This window comes from Macaca mulatta, chromosome 13 (genome assembly GCF_049350105.2).
Source record: "Macaca mulatta isolate MMU2019108-1 chromosome 13, T2T-MMU8v2.0, whole genome shotgun sequence".
In the NCBI taxonomy this organism is placed as follows: Eukaryota; Metazoa; Chordata; class Mammalia; order Primates; family Cercopithecidae; genus Macaca; species Macaca mulatta.
The window spans coordinates 23,087,176-23,107,372 of record NC_133418.1 but is presented as its reverse complement, the minus strand read 5'-3'; the positions used below and the strand labels follow the sequence as shown (position 1 = coordinate 23,107,372).

The window sequence follows — 20,197 nt, the reverse complement described above, 5'->3', positions numbered from 1 at the left end:
TCAAATGTCCAATTGTCCATGATTGTAAAGAACAAAGTCTCTTAGTGATAAAAAAAAAATAGTAGCCACTCAAAGAAGAGGAATGTTATGATACTATAGCTGCAGCATATTATTGGGAGAGATATTATTGCTTGTTAATTTGTGGTGGGCTTTATCTGTGCCTTGTTATTCCAGCCTCATGTTTTTACTTTCTAAACACAGTGTATCCAGTGGGGAGCATAGAGCAGGGTCCCACCAACTCACTATCAAACAAGAAGCAGCTGTCCCTTTGATTCCAGCACAAGCAAAGACCCTCATCAATGGCCAGGACAAGGCCAAAGACCCAGCAGTGAGCTTGGGATCAGAGCAGCTTCCAGCATGAGCTGGGCCAAGGAGTCCAGACACCAGTGTGGATCGGGGTCTCCATATTCCAAAGGACGTGTGGTTTCTCTAATAGCCCCTGTGCTCCTTTAGCCAAAGAAGCATGTGAAGGCTTCTCTCTTTAGAAAGCTGCTTCCTGTTGAGGCTTTGGGTGGGGAAATATCAATGGTAGCACAGGTCAGACTGCTTAGAGATACTCAAGGAAAGAAGGTGAGGGAAATCCCCAGACAGTAAAAATAACGAAATGGAATTACATCAACATTTTGAGGGACTCTCCCAAGTCGGGTTCCTGGATGCTGTTCCATCTGAACATGAGCACTCCCTGAGGTCAAGAGTACACCTCCTAGAGCTGAACAAAGTTGGCTCCACCTAACAAACCTCTGTACCTCAGAGCCCAGGGCAGGCCACTACTGTGGGCATCCTTGTCCCTAATAATAGAATCAAATTCCCTCTTTCAGAAGTCCAGAAGAGGGAGGCATCTTTCTGAAGCCTGAAGCATTAACTCCCAGCTTTTCCCCGTGCCCTTTTCCCAATTCCCAGTGCCTGGAAATGAAGAGGGATTCAGTGGAAGACACTTGTGATTACTATTGCCTACAATGTATAAGGTTTATATTCAGCACCTGTGAGTCCAAACTTTGGAGTTGCCCGCTTCTAGCTATATGGATTCAGTCAAGTCTCTTCACAGCTCTGAGTCCCCAATTTCCCTTCTATAAAATCAAAATAATTTTCAGGGTGGATATTGTGGTTAAGAAGTATAATATGCTCAGCACATTATTCATTCAGCAGAAAAAATGCACATAGACCAAGTACATTAGTGTCACACTACCTCTGTCTTGAAATTCATTTGCATCTCTCCACTCTCTTGCTTTTTCTCTTGGATACTGAGTTCTCTCAGGCCCTAGATCACTCTGGCCTTTCCCCAACATTTTTTTTTCTTTCCAAACTTTAATTTTATTATAGGCTACCTTAATTCTTGATGACCTTGTTCCCTCTTCAGCCTACCAGTCCCCTAAAAATCACCTTTCCTGGAATTATCAACATACAGAAAAACATAAAAGCTGTTCTCAGGGAGCCTCCTAGGCTCAGAAGCTTTGTCCCACACAGCGTGCTTCTGAAACCCCTCTTGAAGGAAGCACTCCAAATGCAGAGGAATAAATCCAGGATGATTATTCAAAAGATTCAGTAGATAAGATAGAAGACATATTAATAATTTGGCAAGGTTTAACGTTGTTTTTAAGATAACTAAAAAGATCCAATTGCTCAAACCCTATGTTTTAAAAAAGATAGATTTGGCCAGGTGCGGTGGCTTATGCCTGTAATCCCAGCACTTTGGGAGTCTGAGGCGGGTGGATCACGAGGTCAGGAGATCAAGATCATCCTGGCTAACACAGTGAAACCTCGTCTCTACTAAAAGTACAAAAAAATTAGCTGGTGGCGGGCGCCTGTAGTCCCAGCTACTCGGGAGGCTGAGGCAGGAGAATGGCATGAACCCAGGAGGTGGAGCTTGCAGTGAGCCGAGACTGCCCCACTGCACTCCAGCCTGGACGACAGAGCGAGACTCCATCTCAAAAAAAAAAAAAAAAGATTTGATGACAGCAAACAATAAGAATTTCTCTCTTTGTTAAAGACACCACGGGAAAAAGTTAGCAGATGACAAGTTGAAATAAGATAGTTGCAATAACTAAAACAAATAGTGAATTAAGACTTAAAAATACGTAATAACTTTCTGCAAGCCAACAATAAAAAGGAAAGATATGATAGCATCAAGAGAAGAAAATGGGCAAATGCAATGAACAAGCAATTCACAAAGCAGAAACTCAAGTGGTTAATCTGATCCTGAAACCATGTTGGATAGCAAATTTTCAATTACTGTGGCATATATTTCACTACATCAAATTGAAAAAATAACGAGTTCACCTAAAAATCCAAATTAATACCCCATATATCACCAAAACACTCCTGTACTGTAATGACATGTCATGTCATATATCACAATTTCTGCACTAAAAAACTAAACTAATTACTTAACAACTAAGAACTCACTAGTGGGTATGTGTAGATTGCAGCAATACTCCAAAGTATATCAGATTCAACTACAGAAGAAAATGAAAAGCAAAACAAAACAGGACAAACAGAAAAAGACAGAAAAGATGTCATATTTAATTCTGTATGCCAATGATCAAAATAAAGGTGAATGGGCCAAATTCAATAAAAAGACAAAGACTATCAGATGACTTGTTAAACCAAACACGCACACAGGTCTAGCTATATGCTGTTGATAAGAGGTAAGTGTAAAGGAAAATAATCCAAACAGGTTGAAAATGTAGGAATTGATGAAGATATATGTCAAGCAAATGTTAACACACAAAAAAAGCAGCTGACAATATCATGTTACATTGACTCTAAAATGCCATGGATTGTAAGATGTACAATTATTTTATGTACTACCAAAAAAGAAAAAAAAATTGCTCAATTATAATACAATACTTTCTTAGAATCATACACATAAACGGAGCTGTTTTAAGGACATATATTTATAATCTAGTATTCTTTTCATTCACAGAAAGGTAAATATAAATGAAATTAGTCAATTAAAGTATTCCTAAAATTTCTTACTTCTTTTTTTCCTTTTTTGGAGGCAGAGTCTCACTCTGTTACCCAGGCTGGAGTGCAGTGGTGTGATCTTGGCTCACTGCAACCTCCGCCCCCCGGGTTCAATCAATTCTCCTGCCTCACCGTCTTGAGTAGATGGGATTACAGGCACGCACCACCACGCCCAGCTAATTTTTGTATTTTTAGTTGAGGTGGGGTTTCAACGTGTTGGCCAGGCTGATTTCGAACTCCTGACCTCAGATGATCCACCCACCTTGGCCTCCCAAAGTGCTGGAGTTACAGGCATGAGCCACTGTACCCAGCCCTAAAACTTCTTACGTTTTGAATGTGATTCTGCTTAATCACTTCTGACTCAGAATCACCAATGTTTGTTTCTGATAAAACTCTCCTGTGCCAACAAGAGTACTGGTGATACAACATTTCTTAAGTTATAAACCCTTGTCTCCAGACATCATTCCAAGCTGCTGACCTCCATTCAGCAACTTTTGATGCTGTTGCTTTTTTAATTTACAGGATGCGTCAATAGAAGGTTCATCACCAACAACCAGGATCATATTCCTTCAAGGAATGGTTTTTCTTGATGATGTACTGAATGAAACAGATGGGGAATATTTGTCCAACCATGGCATCGGAAAAACCAACTGTATTTGCAAATGCATAGGCAACGACCACTATGTCATGACTGCCACTTGGCTGACAATATAGTAAGATGCCATCCATTGTAGTAACATATATTTAGGTTTCAGAGATGTTAAAATGCAAAAAAAAAAAAAAAAAAAAAGGTGTTCTCAGGTGATGAGGTAATGGTATGCACAGCCAATGAAGAAGTTAAGAAAAACAATAATGGTTCAAAGATGAATATTTCATTGGGATAAAAGGTATGAAACAAAAAGAAGATATGGCATACATGAACCTTTAGGTACCAAAAAACTTAGAATTAAAGTAATCTAAGCAAATGGTATAAAATAATAACATTATTTGATTAAAAATACAGTCATAGTAAGGTAATTTAATACTCCCTGTAAACAACTGATAGATCAAGCAAAAAAAAAGTAAGAATTAAAAATACGAAGAGTAAATAGTTAACAAAATTCAACTTATAAATATATAAATACATATGTGTTATATTGTATGTACCTATTAATCTTAAAATATTAAAATACATAATATATAAATATGTAATTCTATGTAATATTATATGTTCATATTTTGAAATACATATAAATAAAATTGTATATTTATGTATGTCTAAATTTATACCTGGGGATCCGTGTTAACTTTTCTTAGGTTTGCATGGAAAACTTATTTTTAGTGCACAAAGTCACAAAGGAAATATCAAAAAACGATCAAAGTTGATGTAAGGCCATTCCATCTAACCATAGGCAATAATAAACATAGACGATTCTAAGGTAGCCCCCAAATAATCCAACCACTTGGGAATTTAGAAATTGTATATATAATCCACATTTTAAAGGAAAATAATAATCAAAACAGATTGAAGTTGAAATAAAGACAATGAAAACACTGCATCAACATTATAGGATGTGTCCTGATATCTCTTTGAGATCCTGATTTTAATTCTTTGGGATGTCTAATGAGAAGTGAGATTTCTGGGTCATATGGTAGTTCTACTTTTAATTTTTTGAGGAACCTTTATATTGTTTTCTATAGTGACTGCACTATTTCAAATTTCTACCCAAACTGTACGAGCGTTCCAATTTCTCCACATCCTCGCAAACACATTGGTTTTTCTGGTAATAGCCATTCTAACAGCTGATATCTCACTGTGCTTTCAATTTGTATTTCCCTGATTATTAGTAAATGCTGAACATCTTTCCATATACCTGTTGGCCATTTGTATGTCTTGGAAAAATGTCCATTCAAGTCCTTTGCCCATTTTTAATCAGATGTTTGTTTGTTTTTTTGCCATTGAGTTGTGTGACTTCCTTACATATTTTGAATATTAACTTCTTATCAGATACATGGTTTCCAAATATTTTCTTTCATTTCATAGGTTGCCTTTTCACTCTGTGGATTGTTTCTTTGGCTGTGCATAAGTTCTTCAGTTTGACATCGTCTCACTTGTCTACTTTCACTTTTGTTCCTTGTGCTTTGGTGTCATATCCAAGAAATCTTGCCTAGATTCATGTTATGAAACTTTTCCCCTATGTGTTCTTCCAGGAGTTTGGGCTGTTTCTGGTCTTACATTAAAATCTTTAATTTATTCTGCACTCTCATGTTCATTGCAGCATTATGTACAATAGCCAAGTTATAAAAACAACCTAAATGCCCATTTATGGATAAATGGACAAAGAAAATGTGGCATATGCACACAATGGAATATTATTCAACCTTTAAAAAAAAGAAAATCCAGCCATTTGGGACAATATGGAAGAACCTGGAGTATATCATGCTACGTGAAATGAGTCAGTCAAAAAAGGACAAATACTGCATGATTCCATTTACAGATAAGATATCTGAAATGGTCAAATTCATAGAAACAGAGAGTAGAATGGTGGTTTCCAGGGACTTGGGAAGGAGAAATGAAGGGATGCTCTTCAATGCATACAATCTTCATTTAAGCAGGAGAAATAAGTTCTAGAGTTCTATAAAAGAGTATGCCTATAGTATACTTTATTAATTATATTGTACATTTAAAAATTTATTAGGCAGGTATATCTCATATTAAGCCATAATACAAATAATTATAGGATGTATCTCAAGGCACACTAAGAGAAAATGCAATGTTTTATGTATTTATAAGAAAATAAAGGAGAATAAAAACGAGTAGACATAAATTTCTAAAGTAGTTGAATTGCTTCTTCCAGAAAACATCCAGGCAACATCAAAGATGGCCAGATTCCTCCCCAGCCCTGAGTTTAGGTGACCAAATACCCCAGTTGGTCTAACAGCTGCTCCATACATCCCGGTTTATGTCTGCTAACCCAGTGCATTAATAGACCCCTTTCACTCTCCTAAGTGTTTTGATCATCCCATAAGTCTAGAGAAATTACCAAGACAGGGAAAGGCAGAGGAGAAACAGTTCTACTTTTTTGTAGGAACCATGAGAAATGAAAAGCTCAGGGAGCGCTATGCTGTCACCAGGAAAAAATGTAATCTCTAACATCAATGTGGTCACTCAAATGCTGAATGGAAGAAGACATCAGGATAGGATAAGGAGGTTGGGGCAATGCCTGCACGGCCCTGGAAGTCATCAGTGTGCTCAGGAAAACAGTATTTCCACATCTTCCTACAACACTTAGGGACAAGTAAAAATATAGTGGAAAGTAAACATTACAACAGGACTACACAGATGAACTATTTTTGGAATCATAATATGGCAAGAAATAAAATTTCAACTAATATTCTGTAAGAAGAATACTTATTTCAAAATAAGAAAGGATTAAAAACAAGTCTTCAAAATCAATGTTCTCTAGATGAGTAGGAGTCATGTCAGTTTATGGTTTGTGAGTTCACAGGAAAAACTCTCAGAAATCCTTGCCGGAAGAGGCAGGGAGGGTTTTTCAGCTAGCTGTGCACCTGCGCTGTGCACCTGCATTGTGCACTGAAATACAGAGTGAAATTTCTATTAGTGAAGCACTATTTGTCCCACCCACCCCAGTAGTGAGGCCTGGAGAAACCCGAGTTTAGGAAGATACCACCTTCCCCAACAGTCTCACTGGTTCTTCTTAGAAACAAGAACCTTCATGGAAGCCTGCTTTACAAACTATAAAACTCCTTAGAAATGCAAGGAGTCGGTATTACAACCACAATATTCCATTAAAGCCATTTGATTCATAAAAGAGCCACTGAGATGACAACATTTTTATTTCACAAATTTAATGCTTTCGAAGTCCAGTGATAACACTTTAGATGAAAGCTTCATAAACCACAGCAGGTCTTCACCCAAGCCAGCACCAGCATATGTAACTTCACTGAGATGTAAGCCAAGACCAGGAGCGGTGCAGCTTTCTTTTTGGTCTCCTCTTTCTGATGGAACATTTATATCTGCTTCTCCTTGTCAAAATCCAAAAGGTCTTGATACTCCATCACAGAGGAATGTATCTGAAAATCCAGAGACCTGGACTTAAAATTCAAGAGTCACCACCCTCATTTTTACTTGGAGCATTATTAGCAAGTATGTTAAGTAGAGCTTTCTTTATTATTTTTGTAATGGTGCCATATTTCAGCCACCTACTCATGGTAAGGCCCTCAATTTCCCTGGACTATTTTCCACATGGCCCCAGGGAGAGGGACCAAGTCCAGCACTTAGGTCACTGCATGAATATATTGGGAGGCAGCAAGATATTCTTAGGTGGCAAGTCCAATAACAAATTCTCTCTGCCCATTCCAGGCTAAGATTATACTAAGATTTTCTCTGCATGGAGACCAACCTCCAAACCCAACTGACCTTAAAACAGCATAGTTAACCCAAAGTCAGTAGTGTTGGCTTTCCCCAGTTCTTGGGTAAGGATGAGAGGACAGCCTCCTTCAGAGCTGACAGCAATGAACCAGCCAGGGAAGGCCACAGACTCGAAGGTGGAGTTCCTGCCACTCTGGCTGTGGTAGAAGAGAAAGGACTTCACAGGCTCAGGTTGGTTGTACAAATCCATTATATCCTTTTCCTGAAGGGTGTGAAGGAGACATGAGCAAGAAACAGACCGTTTGAATGTTTCACATTCTTTACACACTGATATTCCATGCCCAAGGATAGCATTCCCTACTCATTGAAGCAGCTTGGAGGCCTCTGTTTCATATTATGGGATTAAAAATCACACATCTTAAAGTATTTTCTATATGTTAAGATTGTGGTTGAAACTCAGGCTACAGATTTCAGTGGCTCTTAATGTGAGGCTCTGAAAAATGTGTTGACATGAAAGTTTTTGAGAATACAAAGCATTGATTGAGCCATTATATTTGTTGTTCAGAAACAGAAACTTAAAGAATATTTATGTAACAATTACTGTAAATTTCAAATTAAAACATAGTTATTTTCTGTCAGGGTTCTGCACCCTCAGCACTATTGACATTTTAGGCAAGATGATTCTTTGTTGTCAGGGTCTGTCCTGTATAATATAGGATGTTTAGCAGCATCCCTGTCATCTACCCAATAAATGCAAGTATCACACTCCCATCCCAGGTTGTCACAACCAAAACATCTCCAGACATTGACAAATGTCCATGGAGCAAAGTCACCCTTGGCTGAAAAACACTGTTTTATATCTTGTCATCAAATTGAGTGTCTGCCTATGCTTGTTTAGTGAAAAGGGTCAAGAGAGTTCCTGTGGTACATAGAGGCCTGCTATAACTATCTTTTTTTAATAATAGAAAATTGCAATTATTAAAGTGTTTGTTACAGAGAATTATGTTTGCTCACTTAAAGTTGCAATGTATTTTTTGCCAAAAAGATGTTTTAATAAGTTCATCTACTTTGTGATAATTAACTGCTAAAATGTCCTTGCTGATTTTACTCTGTGTGTGTGTGTTCTATTGAAGTTAGACATCGTCCTTGCCAAATTAATAGTATTTTTGCAAATTAAAATTATAAGTCATTTCAGTAGGTTTGTTTCAAAACATCCCTGCAACTTTTCTTAGTCTTTCATAACATATACAACCCCAAGGAAACCAAAAATAAAAATGCATGAGCATAATAAGTACATTGTCTTTTAAAAGATCCTAAAATCTAAGTTTCCATCAAATAAATGGCAGGACCTGTCTTCCACACTCACCTTCAGCTGCAGTGTGGGCTGGTCCCCGGCCTTAGCACACATCAAGCAGAGATTGAGCCCATTCAGTCCCAGGTAGATGGGGTTCCCTCTGTCTTTCTCAAGGGTCTCCACATGTCGGCATGAGATTAAGGAAATAGTGACTGGGAACGCGACGTGAAAAGTGGTGTTCAGGTGCCATTTCCAGGGTGGTACCTCTGAGCTACAGTTTTAAGGGAATCTGCTAACTGACACCCACAGTGCACTCACAGAGTGGTCACCTCGCCACCCACCACCTAACCCAGACACCCATCCTATGTCTGGGGAACACTTTCCATTAGAAAAGTCAGTCTTTCATGGATTCAAAAACTGGTCTTCCCATAGATTACTCTCTTTTGTCCTACTCTTACTCCTTGAAGTATCTCAGAATATGTCTTCCACTGTTTATCATAGGCTGACCCTTCAGTCTCCCTTAAGCCTTCTCTCTCTCCTCTGACTTCATGACCATAGTCCCAGAACAACCTTATTCTCACCCTCTGTTCATTATTGTCTGTGAGATGCTCCTCTCTGTAGATATGCCCAGTTAACAAGCCCACTGTGGAATAAAGTCTGAGCACCAAACACAAAACAGCACTGGCCAAAGGAGCTGCCTTTGGCAGACTGTGGCTACTCGCCTGGAGACACACGGTCCTTCCTCGGGACTGCTATGAGGATCTGGTCCTGAAGAACCCACACCCGATGATTGATATCCTGAATGCTCACCGGCTGAGGCATTTCACTTTTCGACACTGTTGAGAAAGTCAAAATGTAAATTAGTAAGAATGAGAGCACAGAGTATCACCCCCTTGTCAATTTTTCGCCCTTGCATGAGGATCTTTACCTTTTAGCATTGTGGTGGTGTTGCTTCAGAACTGCCAAGGATAGGAGTCCTTTTATGTGCAGACCGACCCCAAGAGAGGACCTGAGTCAGTCCCAAGCCACAGTTTAACCCTGGGTCAGAAGGAAGACCGGTGGCCAGCCCAGCGGTGACCCCAGTCAGAATCTCTACTCCCAGAACTCACCCAGCACACTTCCTTTCTTGGATGCAGTCTACCTCCAGCAAAAGCAGCTGCACCTATGAATCCTGCTCAGCCCTAGGCCCAGGAACTCTAATATGGCAAAGAGTGCCAAAGTCAAAGACCCAGAAGCAAGACAAAATCAGAGGTCACCAGACTTTCCAACATAGGCCACACTGATAATGTTACGAAGGACCCTGTATCCCTACCATTATGAACTATGGCTTCTGCTGCATTATGAACTATGGTTTTCTGACAGGCTGTAACAGGGCCCAGGCCTTTTATCCACATGGGCAAGGAAGGAAGTTCTGCCTCACTAGGGCTGGGACTGCCCAACACTCAGGATATTTTCTAGTTCCTGATGCCAGAGGATTTAGTGACTCTTTATGTGAACAGCATGGTTAAGACTTATCCAAGCACCCTGAAAAATGAGGACATGCTAAGCTTTGAAGAGCAGGAAATATAGTCACAGATACTGAGTTGAGAAACATTATGGGACTTATTCAGGGCCAATGACTCGTCTCTGATGCCACAAAATGAAACAATGGAATTATTCCTAAGAGTGGGAGCCCCCAGTAAGTGCACGGTAGACTGAGGAGGGATGGGTCTCTTAAGACCTCTGTAGCTTCTAACCAGTCCTGGTCCACAGACACTATATTCTTGGTCAATTTCAGACCAGAAGCACATTGACTCCAGTGACCCTCCTCCAGCTTCTCAGAGCCACTGTGCATGCTGCTTCTCCACCAAGGAGGTCTTACTGTAGCAAAGCCAGCTCCTGAGCACCCTAGTCACCTCAATGGACTCCCGATCACTATCCCTAGTATAGGTAGCATGATGGTTAATTTTAAGTGCCAATTTGACTGGTTTAAGGAATACTTAAAGAACTGGTAATGTGTTAGTTTGGGGTGTGTCTATGAGGGTGTTTCCAAAGAAGATTGGTGTGTAAGTCAGTGTACTAGTGGGGAACATCTACCCTCAATGTAAGTGGGATCCATCCAACTGGCCAGGGGCCTGGATGGTGTGCAAAAGACAGAGAAAAGGTGATTTTCTGTCTCTCCTAGAGCTGGGACATTCTCTCCTGCCCTTGGACATTGTAACTCCAGACTTTGGACTCCAGGACTTAATATTAGCATCTTCCTGGGTTCTCAGACTTTCTATCCCAAAGTGAGAATTACAACATTGGCTTCCTAGTTCTGAGGCTTTAGGACTTGAACTGAGCGTGTTACCTGCATCCCAGGGTCTCCAGCTTGCAGATGGTCTGTCATGGGATTCCTCAGCCTCCAAAATTGCATGAGCTTATTCTCCTAATAAATCCCCTTTCATACAAGGGGTCGTGAAAAAGTTCATGGAAAATGTATATTATGAAAAAATTATGCGTGGATTTTGAATTATTTTGCACCAAAATAAACTAGTACTAACTTGTTATAAGATGTTTGAACAGGATCTAGTTTGAGGCACTAAGAAAGGTAAGACATCAGTTTGAAAAGAGCCCCTCTCAGAGCAACATGAGTTCTTCTAAAACTGAAGCAAGAACAAAAATCAAATTTATGGTGAAATTTGGGTGGACAAATGGTGAAATCATTGATGGCTTATGAAAAGTTTATGGGGACAATGCCCCAAAGAAATCAGCAGTTTACAATGGATAACTCATTTTAAGAAGAAGTGAGACAGTATTGAAACTAGCACCTGCAGCAGCAGACCATCCACATCGCTTTGCAAGGAAAAAACTAGTCTTTTTGTGTCCTAATTGAAGAGGACTGAACATTAACAGCAGAAACAATAGCCCATATCATAGACATCTCAATTGGTTCAGTCTACACAATTATAACTAAAAAATTAAAGTTGAAGCATGGTGGTGGCTCACACCTTTAATCCCAGAACTTTGGGAGGCCGAGGCAGGCAGATTACCTGAGGCCAGGAGTTCGAGACCAGCCTGGCCAACATGGTGAAATCCTGTCTCTACACAGGTTTGTCAGTTGACCATGCAGAACCCACTTATACAAAAAGTCAGCCCTCTTTATCCACAGGTTCAACATCTCTCAGTGCTGGTTGGTTGAACCTGCAGATACAAAGCACCAACTCTGTGTGTGTGTGTGTGTCTGTGTGTCTGTGTGTGTGTGCCTAAACACACATCCTACTGATTCTGTCTCTCTGGAGGCTCCTGACTCATACAGCAGGGAAGGAAGCCTGGCTGCCAGATGCCCCAGTGCTCTGAGCTCACAGTACCTGACATTAGGTCTTCAACAAAAGGAAGCTGAAGTAATACTGTTGGTGCTCTGCTCCACACCTTCAACAACCTGAGTTCACAACTGCTGTTGGAGATCCTAGCATCTGTCAGCTTCATACCTCTAGAGCTTCCATCTCAGGGGCAACTTCAGTAAGTGGGGAAAGAAACTGGTAGACAAACGTTCAGCCTCCCCATCCTTTGATACGATAACACTGAGGTTTCTCAGAGTTGCCCCATAATAGTAACAAGGTCACTAGCATTTTCTCTATTGGATTTCCTGGAATAACCCCCTAAATGAGTTCCCTGCATCCAGGGTCTGCCTTGGGGAGAACCCAAACTAACCCAGTAGTTCGGTGTTCAAAAGCAAAATACTTGTAATCAAAAGATGTGCATTCAAAATCAGATTTGACAACTTTTGGAACTGTGTCCTTGGAGAAATTCTATCACATCCCTCATCCTCAGATGACTCATGTGAAATGCATTACACCTTGCTGGGCTGTCATGTGGGTTAAAGAAGAGCATGAAAACTCCCCATAAGTGACAGCTTCCTGGAGCAACTGACCTAATGAGTCCCCTTTGTCTGTCACCAAGCTCCAGATTGACCTGTTTAGCTCAGTCAGCGTTTTTTGCTGTGACTACCAATAGATCATCTCGGATCTTGGCTTTTATGCCACTTCATCAATGACTTACCTGCCAGCAGGAGAATTTCCTCCTGTTTACACCCTATCTCCTTCCCAGATATTCTTACTACATGGTATGATATAAAAGGCCATTAAAATTTCGTCCCGGGTAGCCCCACAGCCATCCCCTCAAGAGTGTGAAATCATGTATAGCCCAAATTTAAAGGTGTAGCAGATATCCCTGAGTCAAAATTAGAATTTGGAATCAAGCTGAGTTTATAAAGAGGAGCTTCCTCAGGTCTCCATTAGCATAAGATGATTTCCATACTCAAAGAAGAAAGTTCGGAGCCTATGACATCAGCCCCACTCTCTCTACACAGAACTGAACCCACATGAATATTTTGGGGGAAGAAGCCCAAGGTCCTTCCATAGGTATGAAGATGTAAACAGCCAAAACATATTGGTTTGGATGCTGCACATATGAATGCAAACTCATTTGTGACAACAACTAAGATGTAGGTCCTTTAAAATTCTTATTTCATCCCATAGATACTTGGAGCTCTATATGGCCTGGGTACTTAGGCCACAGTGCCATCAATGGAGGTGGTGAGTGCTGTGGAGATACCAGATTGTTCAGGACCTGTACTTATTTCTCTCTAGCATGGAGGAAACATCCTTTATAGCCAAAAGGGTGAATGCTCCTGAGAAAAGACACTGAGCCAAATACGATGAAGGAAACTTCTCTCTCTGCAAGAAAAGAACTCCACAGGAGTAAAGCTTAGAGTTGCAGCCTTATCTCTCTCTTCAGTTATCCAGAACTAGACCTGTCTTGGGATTTCATTCCTTTGTCCATTCCTATCTATCCTTCATTACTCACTTCAAGGTTTAATATAGTCACCTCTACCCTGCAAATCTTTCCCAAATCTTATAGCACAATTTCTACCTTTTATTTTGGCTACTATTACTCATGTATTGCCTAATCATTAGACAAAATTGTCCTTGTTGTGTACATCTTTAATACTCAAGGTGTACTTTATGGATGATACACTGGCATTATTTTGAAGCTTGCCAAAAATTCAAAATCTCACGTCCTACGGAGACCTACAGAATCAGGATCTAAAATAAAGGAACAATAAAACCACAATATGCTCTCTGCTGATATAGTACACCTTATGCTCAGTACTGTAGTCACACCAGCACAAAAATAAGGAAGTCAGTGCATAGGGTTGGGGCTGGGGAGGTGACAGGCTCATGAAATCTAGATTGCCTATCTCCAACCTCTGAGAACCATGGGGAGGTCTGTCTTGGCATTGAACAAAGGAGAAGAGGGAAAGAAAAAAGAAAAGAAGCCATTTCTGGAGGGTCGTGGCCAGGAACAGACTCTCACAAAGATTTTCACACTGAATACTCATAGCTTCATTGAGCTAAAAACACTCAAACTGTATTTGATTTCATGTAGGTCAAACTCTTTCCACAAGAAGCAAAAAGAAAGTCTCTCTAGAGGAGGGAAGAGTCACTTACATACATTTTCAAAGGCACAAGTCACACATAGTTAAAGATTACCAGGCATATGAGTAAACAAGGTCACAAGAACAACAAGAAAAAAGAAACAAAGTAAACAAAACAAGATAGCAGAAACATATCTACACAAACTTCAGATTTTGTAATTTTTTTACACACAGCTTAAAGCAACCATCCTAACCATGTTTAAGAAACAAATGACAAACATGAAAATATTTTTCTAGAACAGAAAACTATGGAAGGTGACAGATTTGAAGGAGTCAAGCAGAACCTCTATGACTATATGATAAGTAAATTAAATTAAATAAGCCAATAGCTATATTTAGCAGTAAGCATCACACAACAGAAAAGAGAATTAGCAAATTTGAAGACAAATGAGAAGAAATCAAGATTGCAGCACAGACACAGGAAAGCAGAAAAATACAGAGGAAGGTGGGAAAATGTGGAGAATAAGGTGAGAAGATGTAAGATATTGATTGGAGTCCTAGGATTAAAGATAAAATAAGGCAGACTAATTATTTAAAGAGAGAATGGCTGGGAATATTCTCAAACCAATAAAGACACCATTTCACAGTTTCAAAAACCACAATAAATCTGAAATAACATAAGTTTTTTAAAGATTCACTTCCAAACACATTAGATTGAAATTTTATAAAACCAAAGGCAAAAATTAAATGTAAAAGTAGCCGATAACAAAAACTCACTACCTTCGAGGGAGCGAAAGACTGACAACTGACTTCTCAATTACAACAATGAAAGCCAAAAGACAATAGAGTGATATCTCAAAATGCAGAAAGGAAACTCTTCCAATGGAATTTCATATGCTGCAAAATTTCTTAAGTTTTTCAGATTAAGGGCAAATCAAGAACGTTCTGAGACAGAAACTATATCAGGCCCCTCCCCTCTTGGAAGGAAAGCAGTTTGTCCTTACAGGGATGAATACATAGTCTCGGTGTGGGTTTGCTCTCCTACACTCAGAACCTCAGCTGTAACCACTATCCAGGGGCCTGTGGAATCCCATACAATACAACATCCAACCAGGGACTCCAAAACAACATAGCATCTAACCAAAACACAAACCCTATAGTGAAGGAAGAGCCGAAACAGGTCCATGATCATTAAGTGAACTTAATGGTATACTAGTACATTTTTAATAACTGCCTCTCCAGAAAAAAAATAAAAGCCCTGATTTGTAGTATTTGTCAATTTCCTTGATGTAAATACTTCTATAATGGGCAATTTCAAGCTGCCAACCAACTCAAAAAATCCTGAAAATGTAGTAATTGACCCCTCAAAGTCAGTATAAGCCTGCTCCACTACTTCCCTGGACTCACTGGTCAACTCAAAAGCAGCAAACATGATGGAACATTGAATGGCCTCCTGGAGGTATACCTGGAACACCATGTAAGTGGTAATACTGTGGAAGGATGGGCTGCCATCCATCAGGATGCAGTATATGTAAGAGGAGGTATAGCTGCTTTTACATATGAAAACAGGGAGGTATATGTGTGTAATATTTGTGGAACCCAGGTGATCCATTTGGACACCTCTTGGTATTCCCTTGACTAACTAACTGTGAATAGACATGCAGTAACCCCGGCTCAAAAAGTATATGACTGCCAGAGTGAGGGGTTTGATCACATCCCCAGGAAAGCCACTAAGACCTGCCAAGCTATTAGTTGAGAGTAAAGGAAATTTAGAATAGACAGTGGAGACAAAAGATGATAAGAACAAACTGTTGGCCCCACTATAGAAATGGGTGCTGTAGTCCATTCACTAACATTCCTCTGCTAAGTTTCCCTTCAGGTAGACACCCATGGGAAGCATGGAGGATCTGCTCCCAAACATATATAGAGGATGGGGTCCATGCAGCGTAAGAGTGGATTGTGAGCATGGAGGTGTGACTCTAAGACTTCCCTTTAAGAGAACCTGTTACAAGGAGAACAGCTGGAAGACAACCTAAGCTGCCAAAATTTTGGGTTCATGGCAGTGCTCCTGCCAAGAACATTCTTTTCTTGGACTGCTCCCAGCCAGTGATGGCAGCCTTTCCTACTGATGTGGAATGCCTTTACAGACAAGCTTTTGCTCTAGGGCTCCCCCATGTGCCAGGTTGAGACTTTCTCAGAGCTTCACAGGTACACTGTGGTCTGATGCTCTTCCTACCCACTCCTCCTTCCTTCTCTCTCTCTTTCTCTCTCTCTCTCTCTCTCTCTCTCTCTCTCTCTCTCTGACAGAGTCTCGAGATGCTCTGTTGCCCAGGCTGGAGTGCAGTAGCATGATCTCGGCTCACTGCAGCCTCCGCTTCCTGGGTTCAAGTGATTCTCCTTCCTCAGACTCCAAGTAGTTGGAACTATAGGCACGTGCCACCATGGCTGGCTAATTTTTGTATTTTTAGTAGAGGTGGGGTTTCACTGTGTTGGCCAGGCTGGTCTCGAACTCCTGACCTCAAGTGATCTGCCTGCCTTAGCCTCCCAAAGTGCTGGGATTGCAGGTGTGAGCCACCGCACCTGGCCTTTCCTTTTCTCTTTTCTGTCATTGGTGTCGCCCTGCCTCACAGTCTGAATGCTCTCCCTGCCTACTCCTGATCCCTTTTTTGCCCTTCAGGCATGTCCCCCATTAAATCTCTTAACATCTTCTCATCAAAGCACCCAAACTGACATGACATATCACCATGAATCCCAAGAATGTGAATAAGCAAGATGTAAAAGAATGCATACAGTATTATTTCATTTACATAAAGTTTAAAGCATATACAACTAAAGAATATCTATTTTAGGGACATATACATAGATGCTAACACTATAATGAAATTTACGAGAATAGTTGCCATCAAATTTAGGATGACAATTACATCTGTGGGAAGGAAGAGAAGAGGATAGAATAGAGGATGGGCATACAGTTCTTCCAAAGTTCCTAGTTCTGTTTATTCAGCTGAGGGATGAGTTTATATAGGTCCCTTTTATTCAGGCCTTGGATATATTTGTTACAAATATTCCTTCTTACCTACTCAATATTTATCTTACACCATAGAAAGAAAATGGGTTCTAAAGTAATTTCCTGGATTTCCTGGAGATGATCAGGACAATACAACAATAAGTATTATTGTTTATTGTCTTTTAACTGTTTTTGATATTTACCTCCATATTTATTTGAGTTTATTGCTATTCTTTATTGAGTGTTTACATAATCTCATTACTTCATTAAATTTCTATAGAACCTTTTTAAAAAGCCATATGTAAATCTAAAAAAAATATATAAAATAATAAATATTTAAAAGACAGAAATAAATCAGACATCAGTAATAAAGATGAAAAAATAAAGTCAGTTATATGAGAAAGCCAGAAAGTCTTTTATCTAAATCTTACAGAAAGAAAAACTAAAATAAAATCCTTTATGACCATTTTAAGTGTAAGTATACTACCTTAAAATTTAAAGAATGAAAACATGTAGTCCCTCTGCATAGACTTGGATTCCAATCCAAGGCAACATCAGAGCAGGGTCCCACAGGCAGAATGATGGTGCATCCTTCCAGTGCAGAAAAGGACGGTTGCTTTCCCAGGCTATGGCCTCCAACCCATTGGTAAAATTGACAATCACAATTTGCTTAAAACAGAAAGAGTATTAACAACAAAAGGAAACTATCTTAAATTCAAATATCAAGGGGTAGACAACTTACTTGAAAATAGTTCACTCAAAGACCATGAACACAGCCTGAGTTTTCCATATAGTACAACAATGAATTTTTTCATCAATCCTCTTGGCTCTGCTATTTTCATCTCCAGAAACAAATGTTTCACATAAACGTAGTCTGTTTTCTCAGGCTTCAAAGTCTTGTTAAAAAACAGAGTAGTCATTATTTCCTGCTACTCAGAGAAAACCAGTTTTTACTCTTTTAATTGTTTTTGATACTTGCCTCCATTTTTCAAAGTACTATGGGCGTGTTGCTACTTTTTTATTTTTCGGTTTGAGCCATTATGTGTTAACATCCTTCCACGGAAAATGGTTTTAATTATCATACACAGCTCATCTAACTCACTACTACACACACACACACACACACACACTCTTTCATCCATGCATTCTTCCAAAATGTTTATATCATGATTTTGTATAGCGTATACACTATTGCAATATAAACATTACTGACAATTAGGCCACATAGTAAATTACGATTACATTTTGTCTCCTGAATAACTTAATGTTTTCTCTAGAATTAAGAACTGCTGGGGGGAGCCAAGATGACCAATTGGAAGCAGCTACAGTGTGTGGCACTTATGGAAAATAACAAAAAGGGGTGAGTAAATACAGCATCTTCAACTGAAATATCCAAGTACTCATATTGGAACTGATCAGGGAAACAACTCAACCCACAGAGAACAAAGGAAAGCAGGGGGGGGTGACGGTCCACCTGTTAGCGACACAGGGACAAGGGAATCCCCATCCCCCTGCCAAGGGAAGCAGGAAACCACACTTCTCCCATGAATCTTTGCAACCCTCAGATCAGGAGGTGGAGTGAGCACACATTACCGGGACCTGGGGTCTGACACAGAGCTGCTTGAAGTCCCTGCTCAGCAGCTGCTCAGGCATGCACAGAGACCCAGGACCTTTACATCCTCCACTAGGTCAGGTGCAGTGGCTCACACCTGTAATCTCAGTAGTTTGGGAGGATAAAGCAGGAGGATCACTTGAGGCCAGGAGTTTAAGACCAGTCTGGGCAACATAGTGAGACCCGCCCTCTATTAAAAAAAAAAAAAGAAAGAAAGAAAGGAAAAAATAGCCGAGATTTGTGTTGCACATCTGTGTCCCCAGCTATTTGGGAGACTGAGGCAGGAGGATTTCTTGAGCCCAGAAAGTTGCAGTGAGCCATGATTGCACCATTGCACTCCTCCAGCCTGGGCAACAGAGTTAAGACCCTGTCTCAAAAAAAAAAAAAAAAAAAACTCGAACAATAATAGTGGTTTAATTCTTCCTTTGGCATCTAATAAAACTGGTCTTTCTCTATAAAGTCTACTATGTTGTTCTGGTCTAGTTTCAAAAAGTATAAACACACTGAAGTTAAAACATGAAGTATTAAGAGTACAAGATGGCATAGGGGCCAAAAACCATGAATGAGGGAGTCAACAGTATGGCTTATATGACCCCCCACCCCGCAACCTCGGCCACCTCATACTTCCCAGAGGCACACTCAGGAAGCCACTGGCAGCCACTGCTCAAGGCTGCTCCAAGATTACATGTCACCTGGACCTAAGAGTGACTTGAAACAGCAACCTAACCCACCACCAAGCTGGGCTGTTTTCTCCAAAGGAATTCCCAACTGCCTTCTGCAATAGAATTTCTGTGCAAGTCAGCCACAGACCCTGTGGGGACATAGTTTCTCCAAGCAGCAGTAATGTTTAGAGATTAATACTGAAAGCTGCCCTTTGTCTGGCTACCATCAAGAATCTGCTACAGCTCCTCATCTTCAAACCACCTCTCCAAGCTTGGGATTGGAGCCTTGGACTCCTCAGCAGTCTCTGGGCAAAGGTTGGCCAAACAGACCAACTTAAATTTATGAAGCTTTTTCTGGAGTAACAAGCTGCAAATACTGGCAATGGTCTCTCTGTTTTCGAAACCACTGAAACAGCCTGTGTAGTTTCTTTGTTTACACAAAGACTTCTGAGAGTTCCTGTTCATCCTCTGCACTCTCGTTCTATTGCTTTCGATGTTCCAGAAGCACATGAATTTCTGAATTTAGAAGTGTCTTCGCTGTTTCAAACTCTTCAGGAAAAATGAGCTGTTAAGTGTCCTCCTCTACATTGCCAGCCTGCGGATCGCTGCTGCCTGCTGCCATCACTGTGCCACCACCCACATCCTTAATTTCTTTTTATTGCTGAGTAGCACTGAATACACCACAACTTGTTTATCTATTCACTGCTTGATGGAAATTTAGGTTCTTTCCAATTTGGGGATATTATAAAATTTTATTTGAGGATGTGAACTTTTTATACAAGTCATTTTCCTTCAATTTGCTTTTAAATCACTCAAGAGAGAAATTTACAAAAGTAAATGTCAAAAAACAGCAGGAGGTATGTATTTTTACATATCTCTTTATTTCTA

The 20,197-nt window shown here is 40.1% G+C and overlaps 1 protein-coding gene and 1 pseudogene across 2 annotated transcripts; both read right to left on the bottom strand.

Moving 5' to 3' along the window:
* Window positions 1–6,783: 6,783 nt before the first annotated feature.
* IL36A (interleukin 36 alpha) lies at window positions 6,784–9,987 on the bottom strand. 2 transcript variants are annotated; one of them, XM_015113172.3, is made up of 5 exons: window positions 9,559–9,987; window positions 9,353–9,466; window positions 8,703–8,842; window positions 7,385–7,598; window positions 6,784–7,038 (listed from the first exon to the last, which is right to left on the bottom strand). In XM_015113172.3, exons 1-4 carry the CDS (start codon window positions 9,566–9,568, stop codon window positions 7,386–7,388), a joined length of 477 nt encoding a protein of 158 aa, XP_014968658.2. In that variant the 5' UTR covers window positions 9,569–9,987; the 3' UTR covers window positions 6,784–7,038; window position 7,385. The 2 variants fall into 2 exon arrangements, with proteins under 2 accessions (XP_014968658.2, XP_077816330.1); XM_077960204.1 differs by having other exon boundaries at window positions 9,740–9,976.
* Window positions 9,988–19,501: 9,514 nt separating this feature from the next.
* On the bottom strand, window positions 19,502–19,931 carry LOC100428532 (DNA-directed RNA polymerase II subunit RPB4 pseudogene; annotated as a pseudogene).
* Window positions 19,932–20,197: the final 266 nt, after the last annotated feature.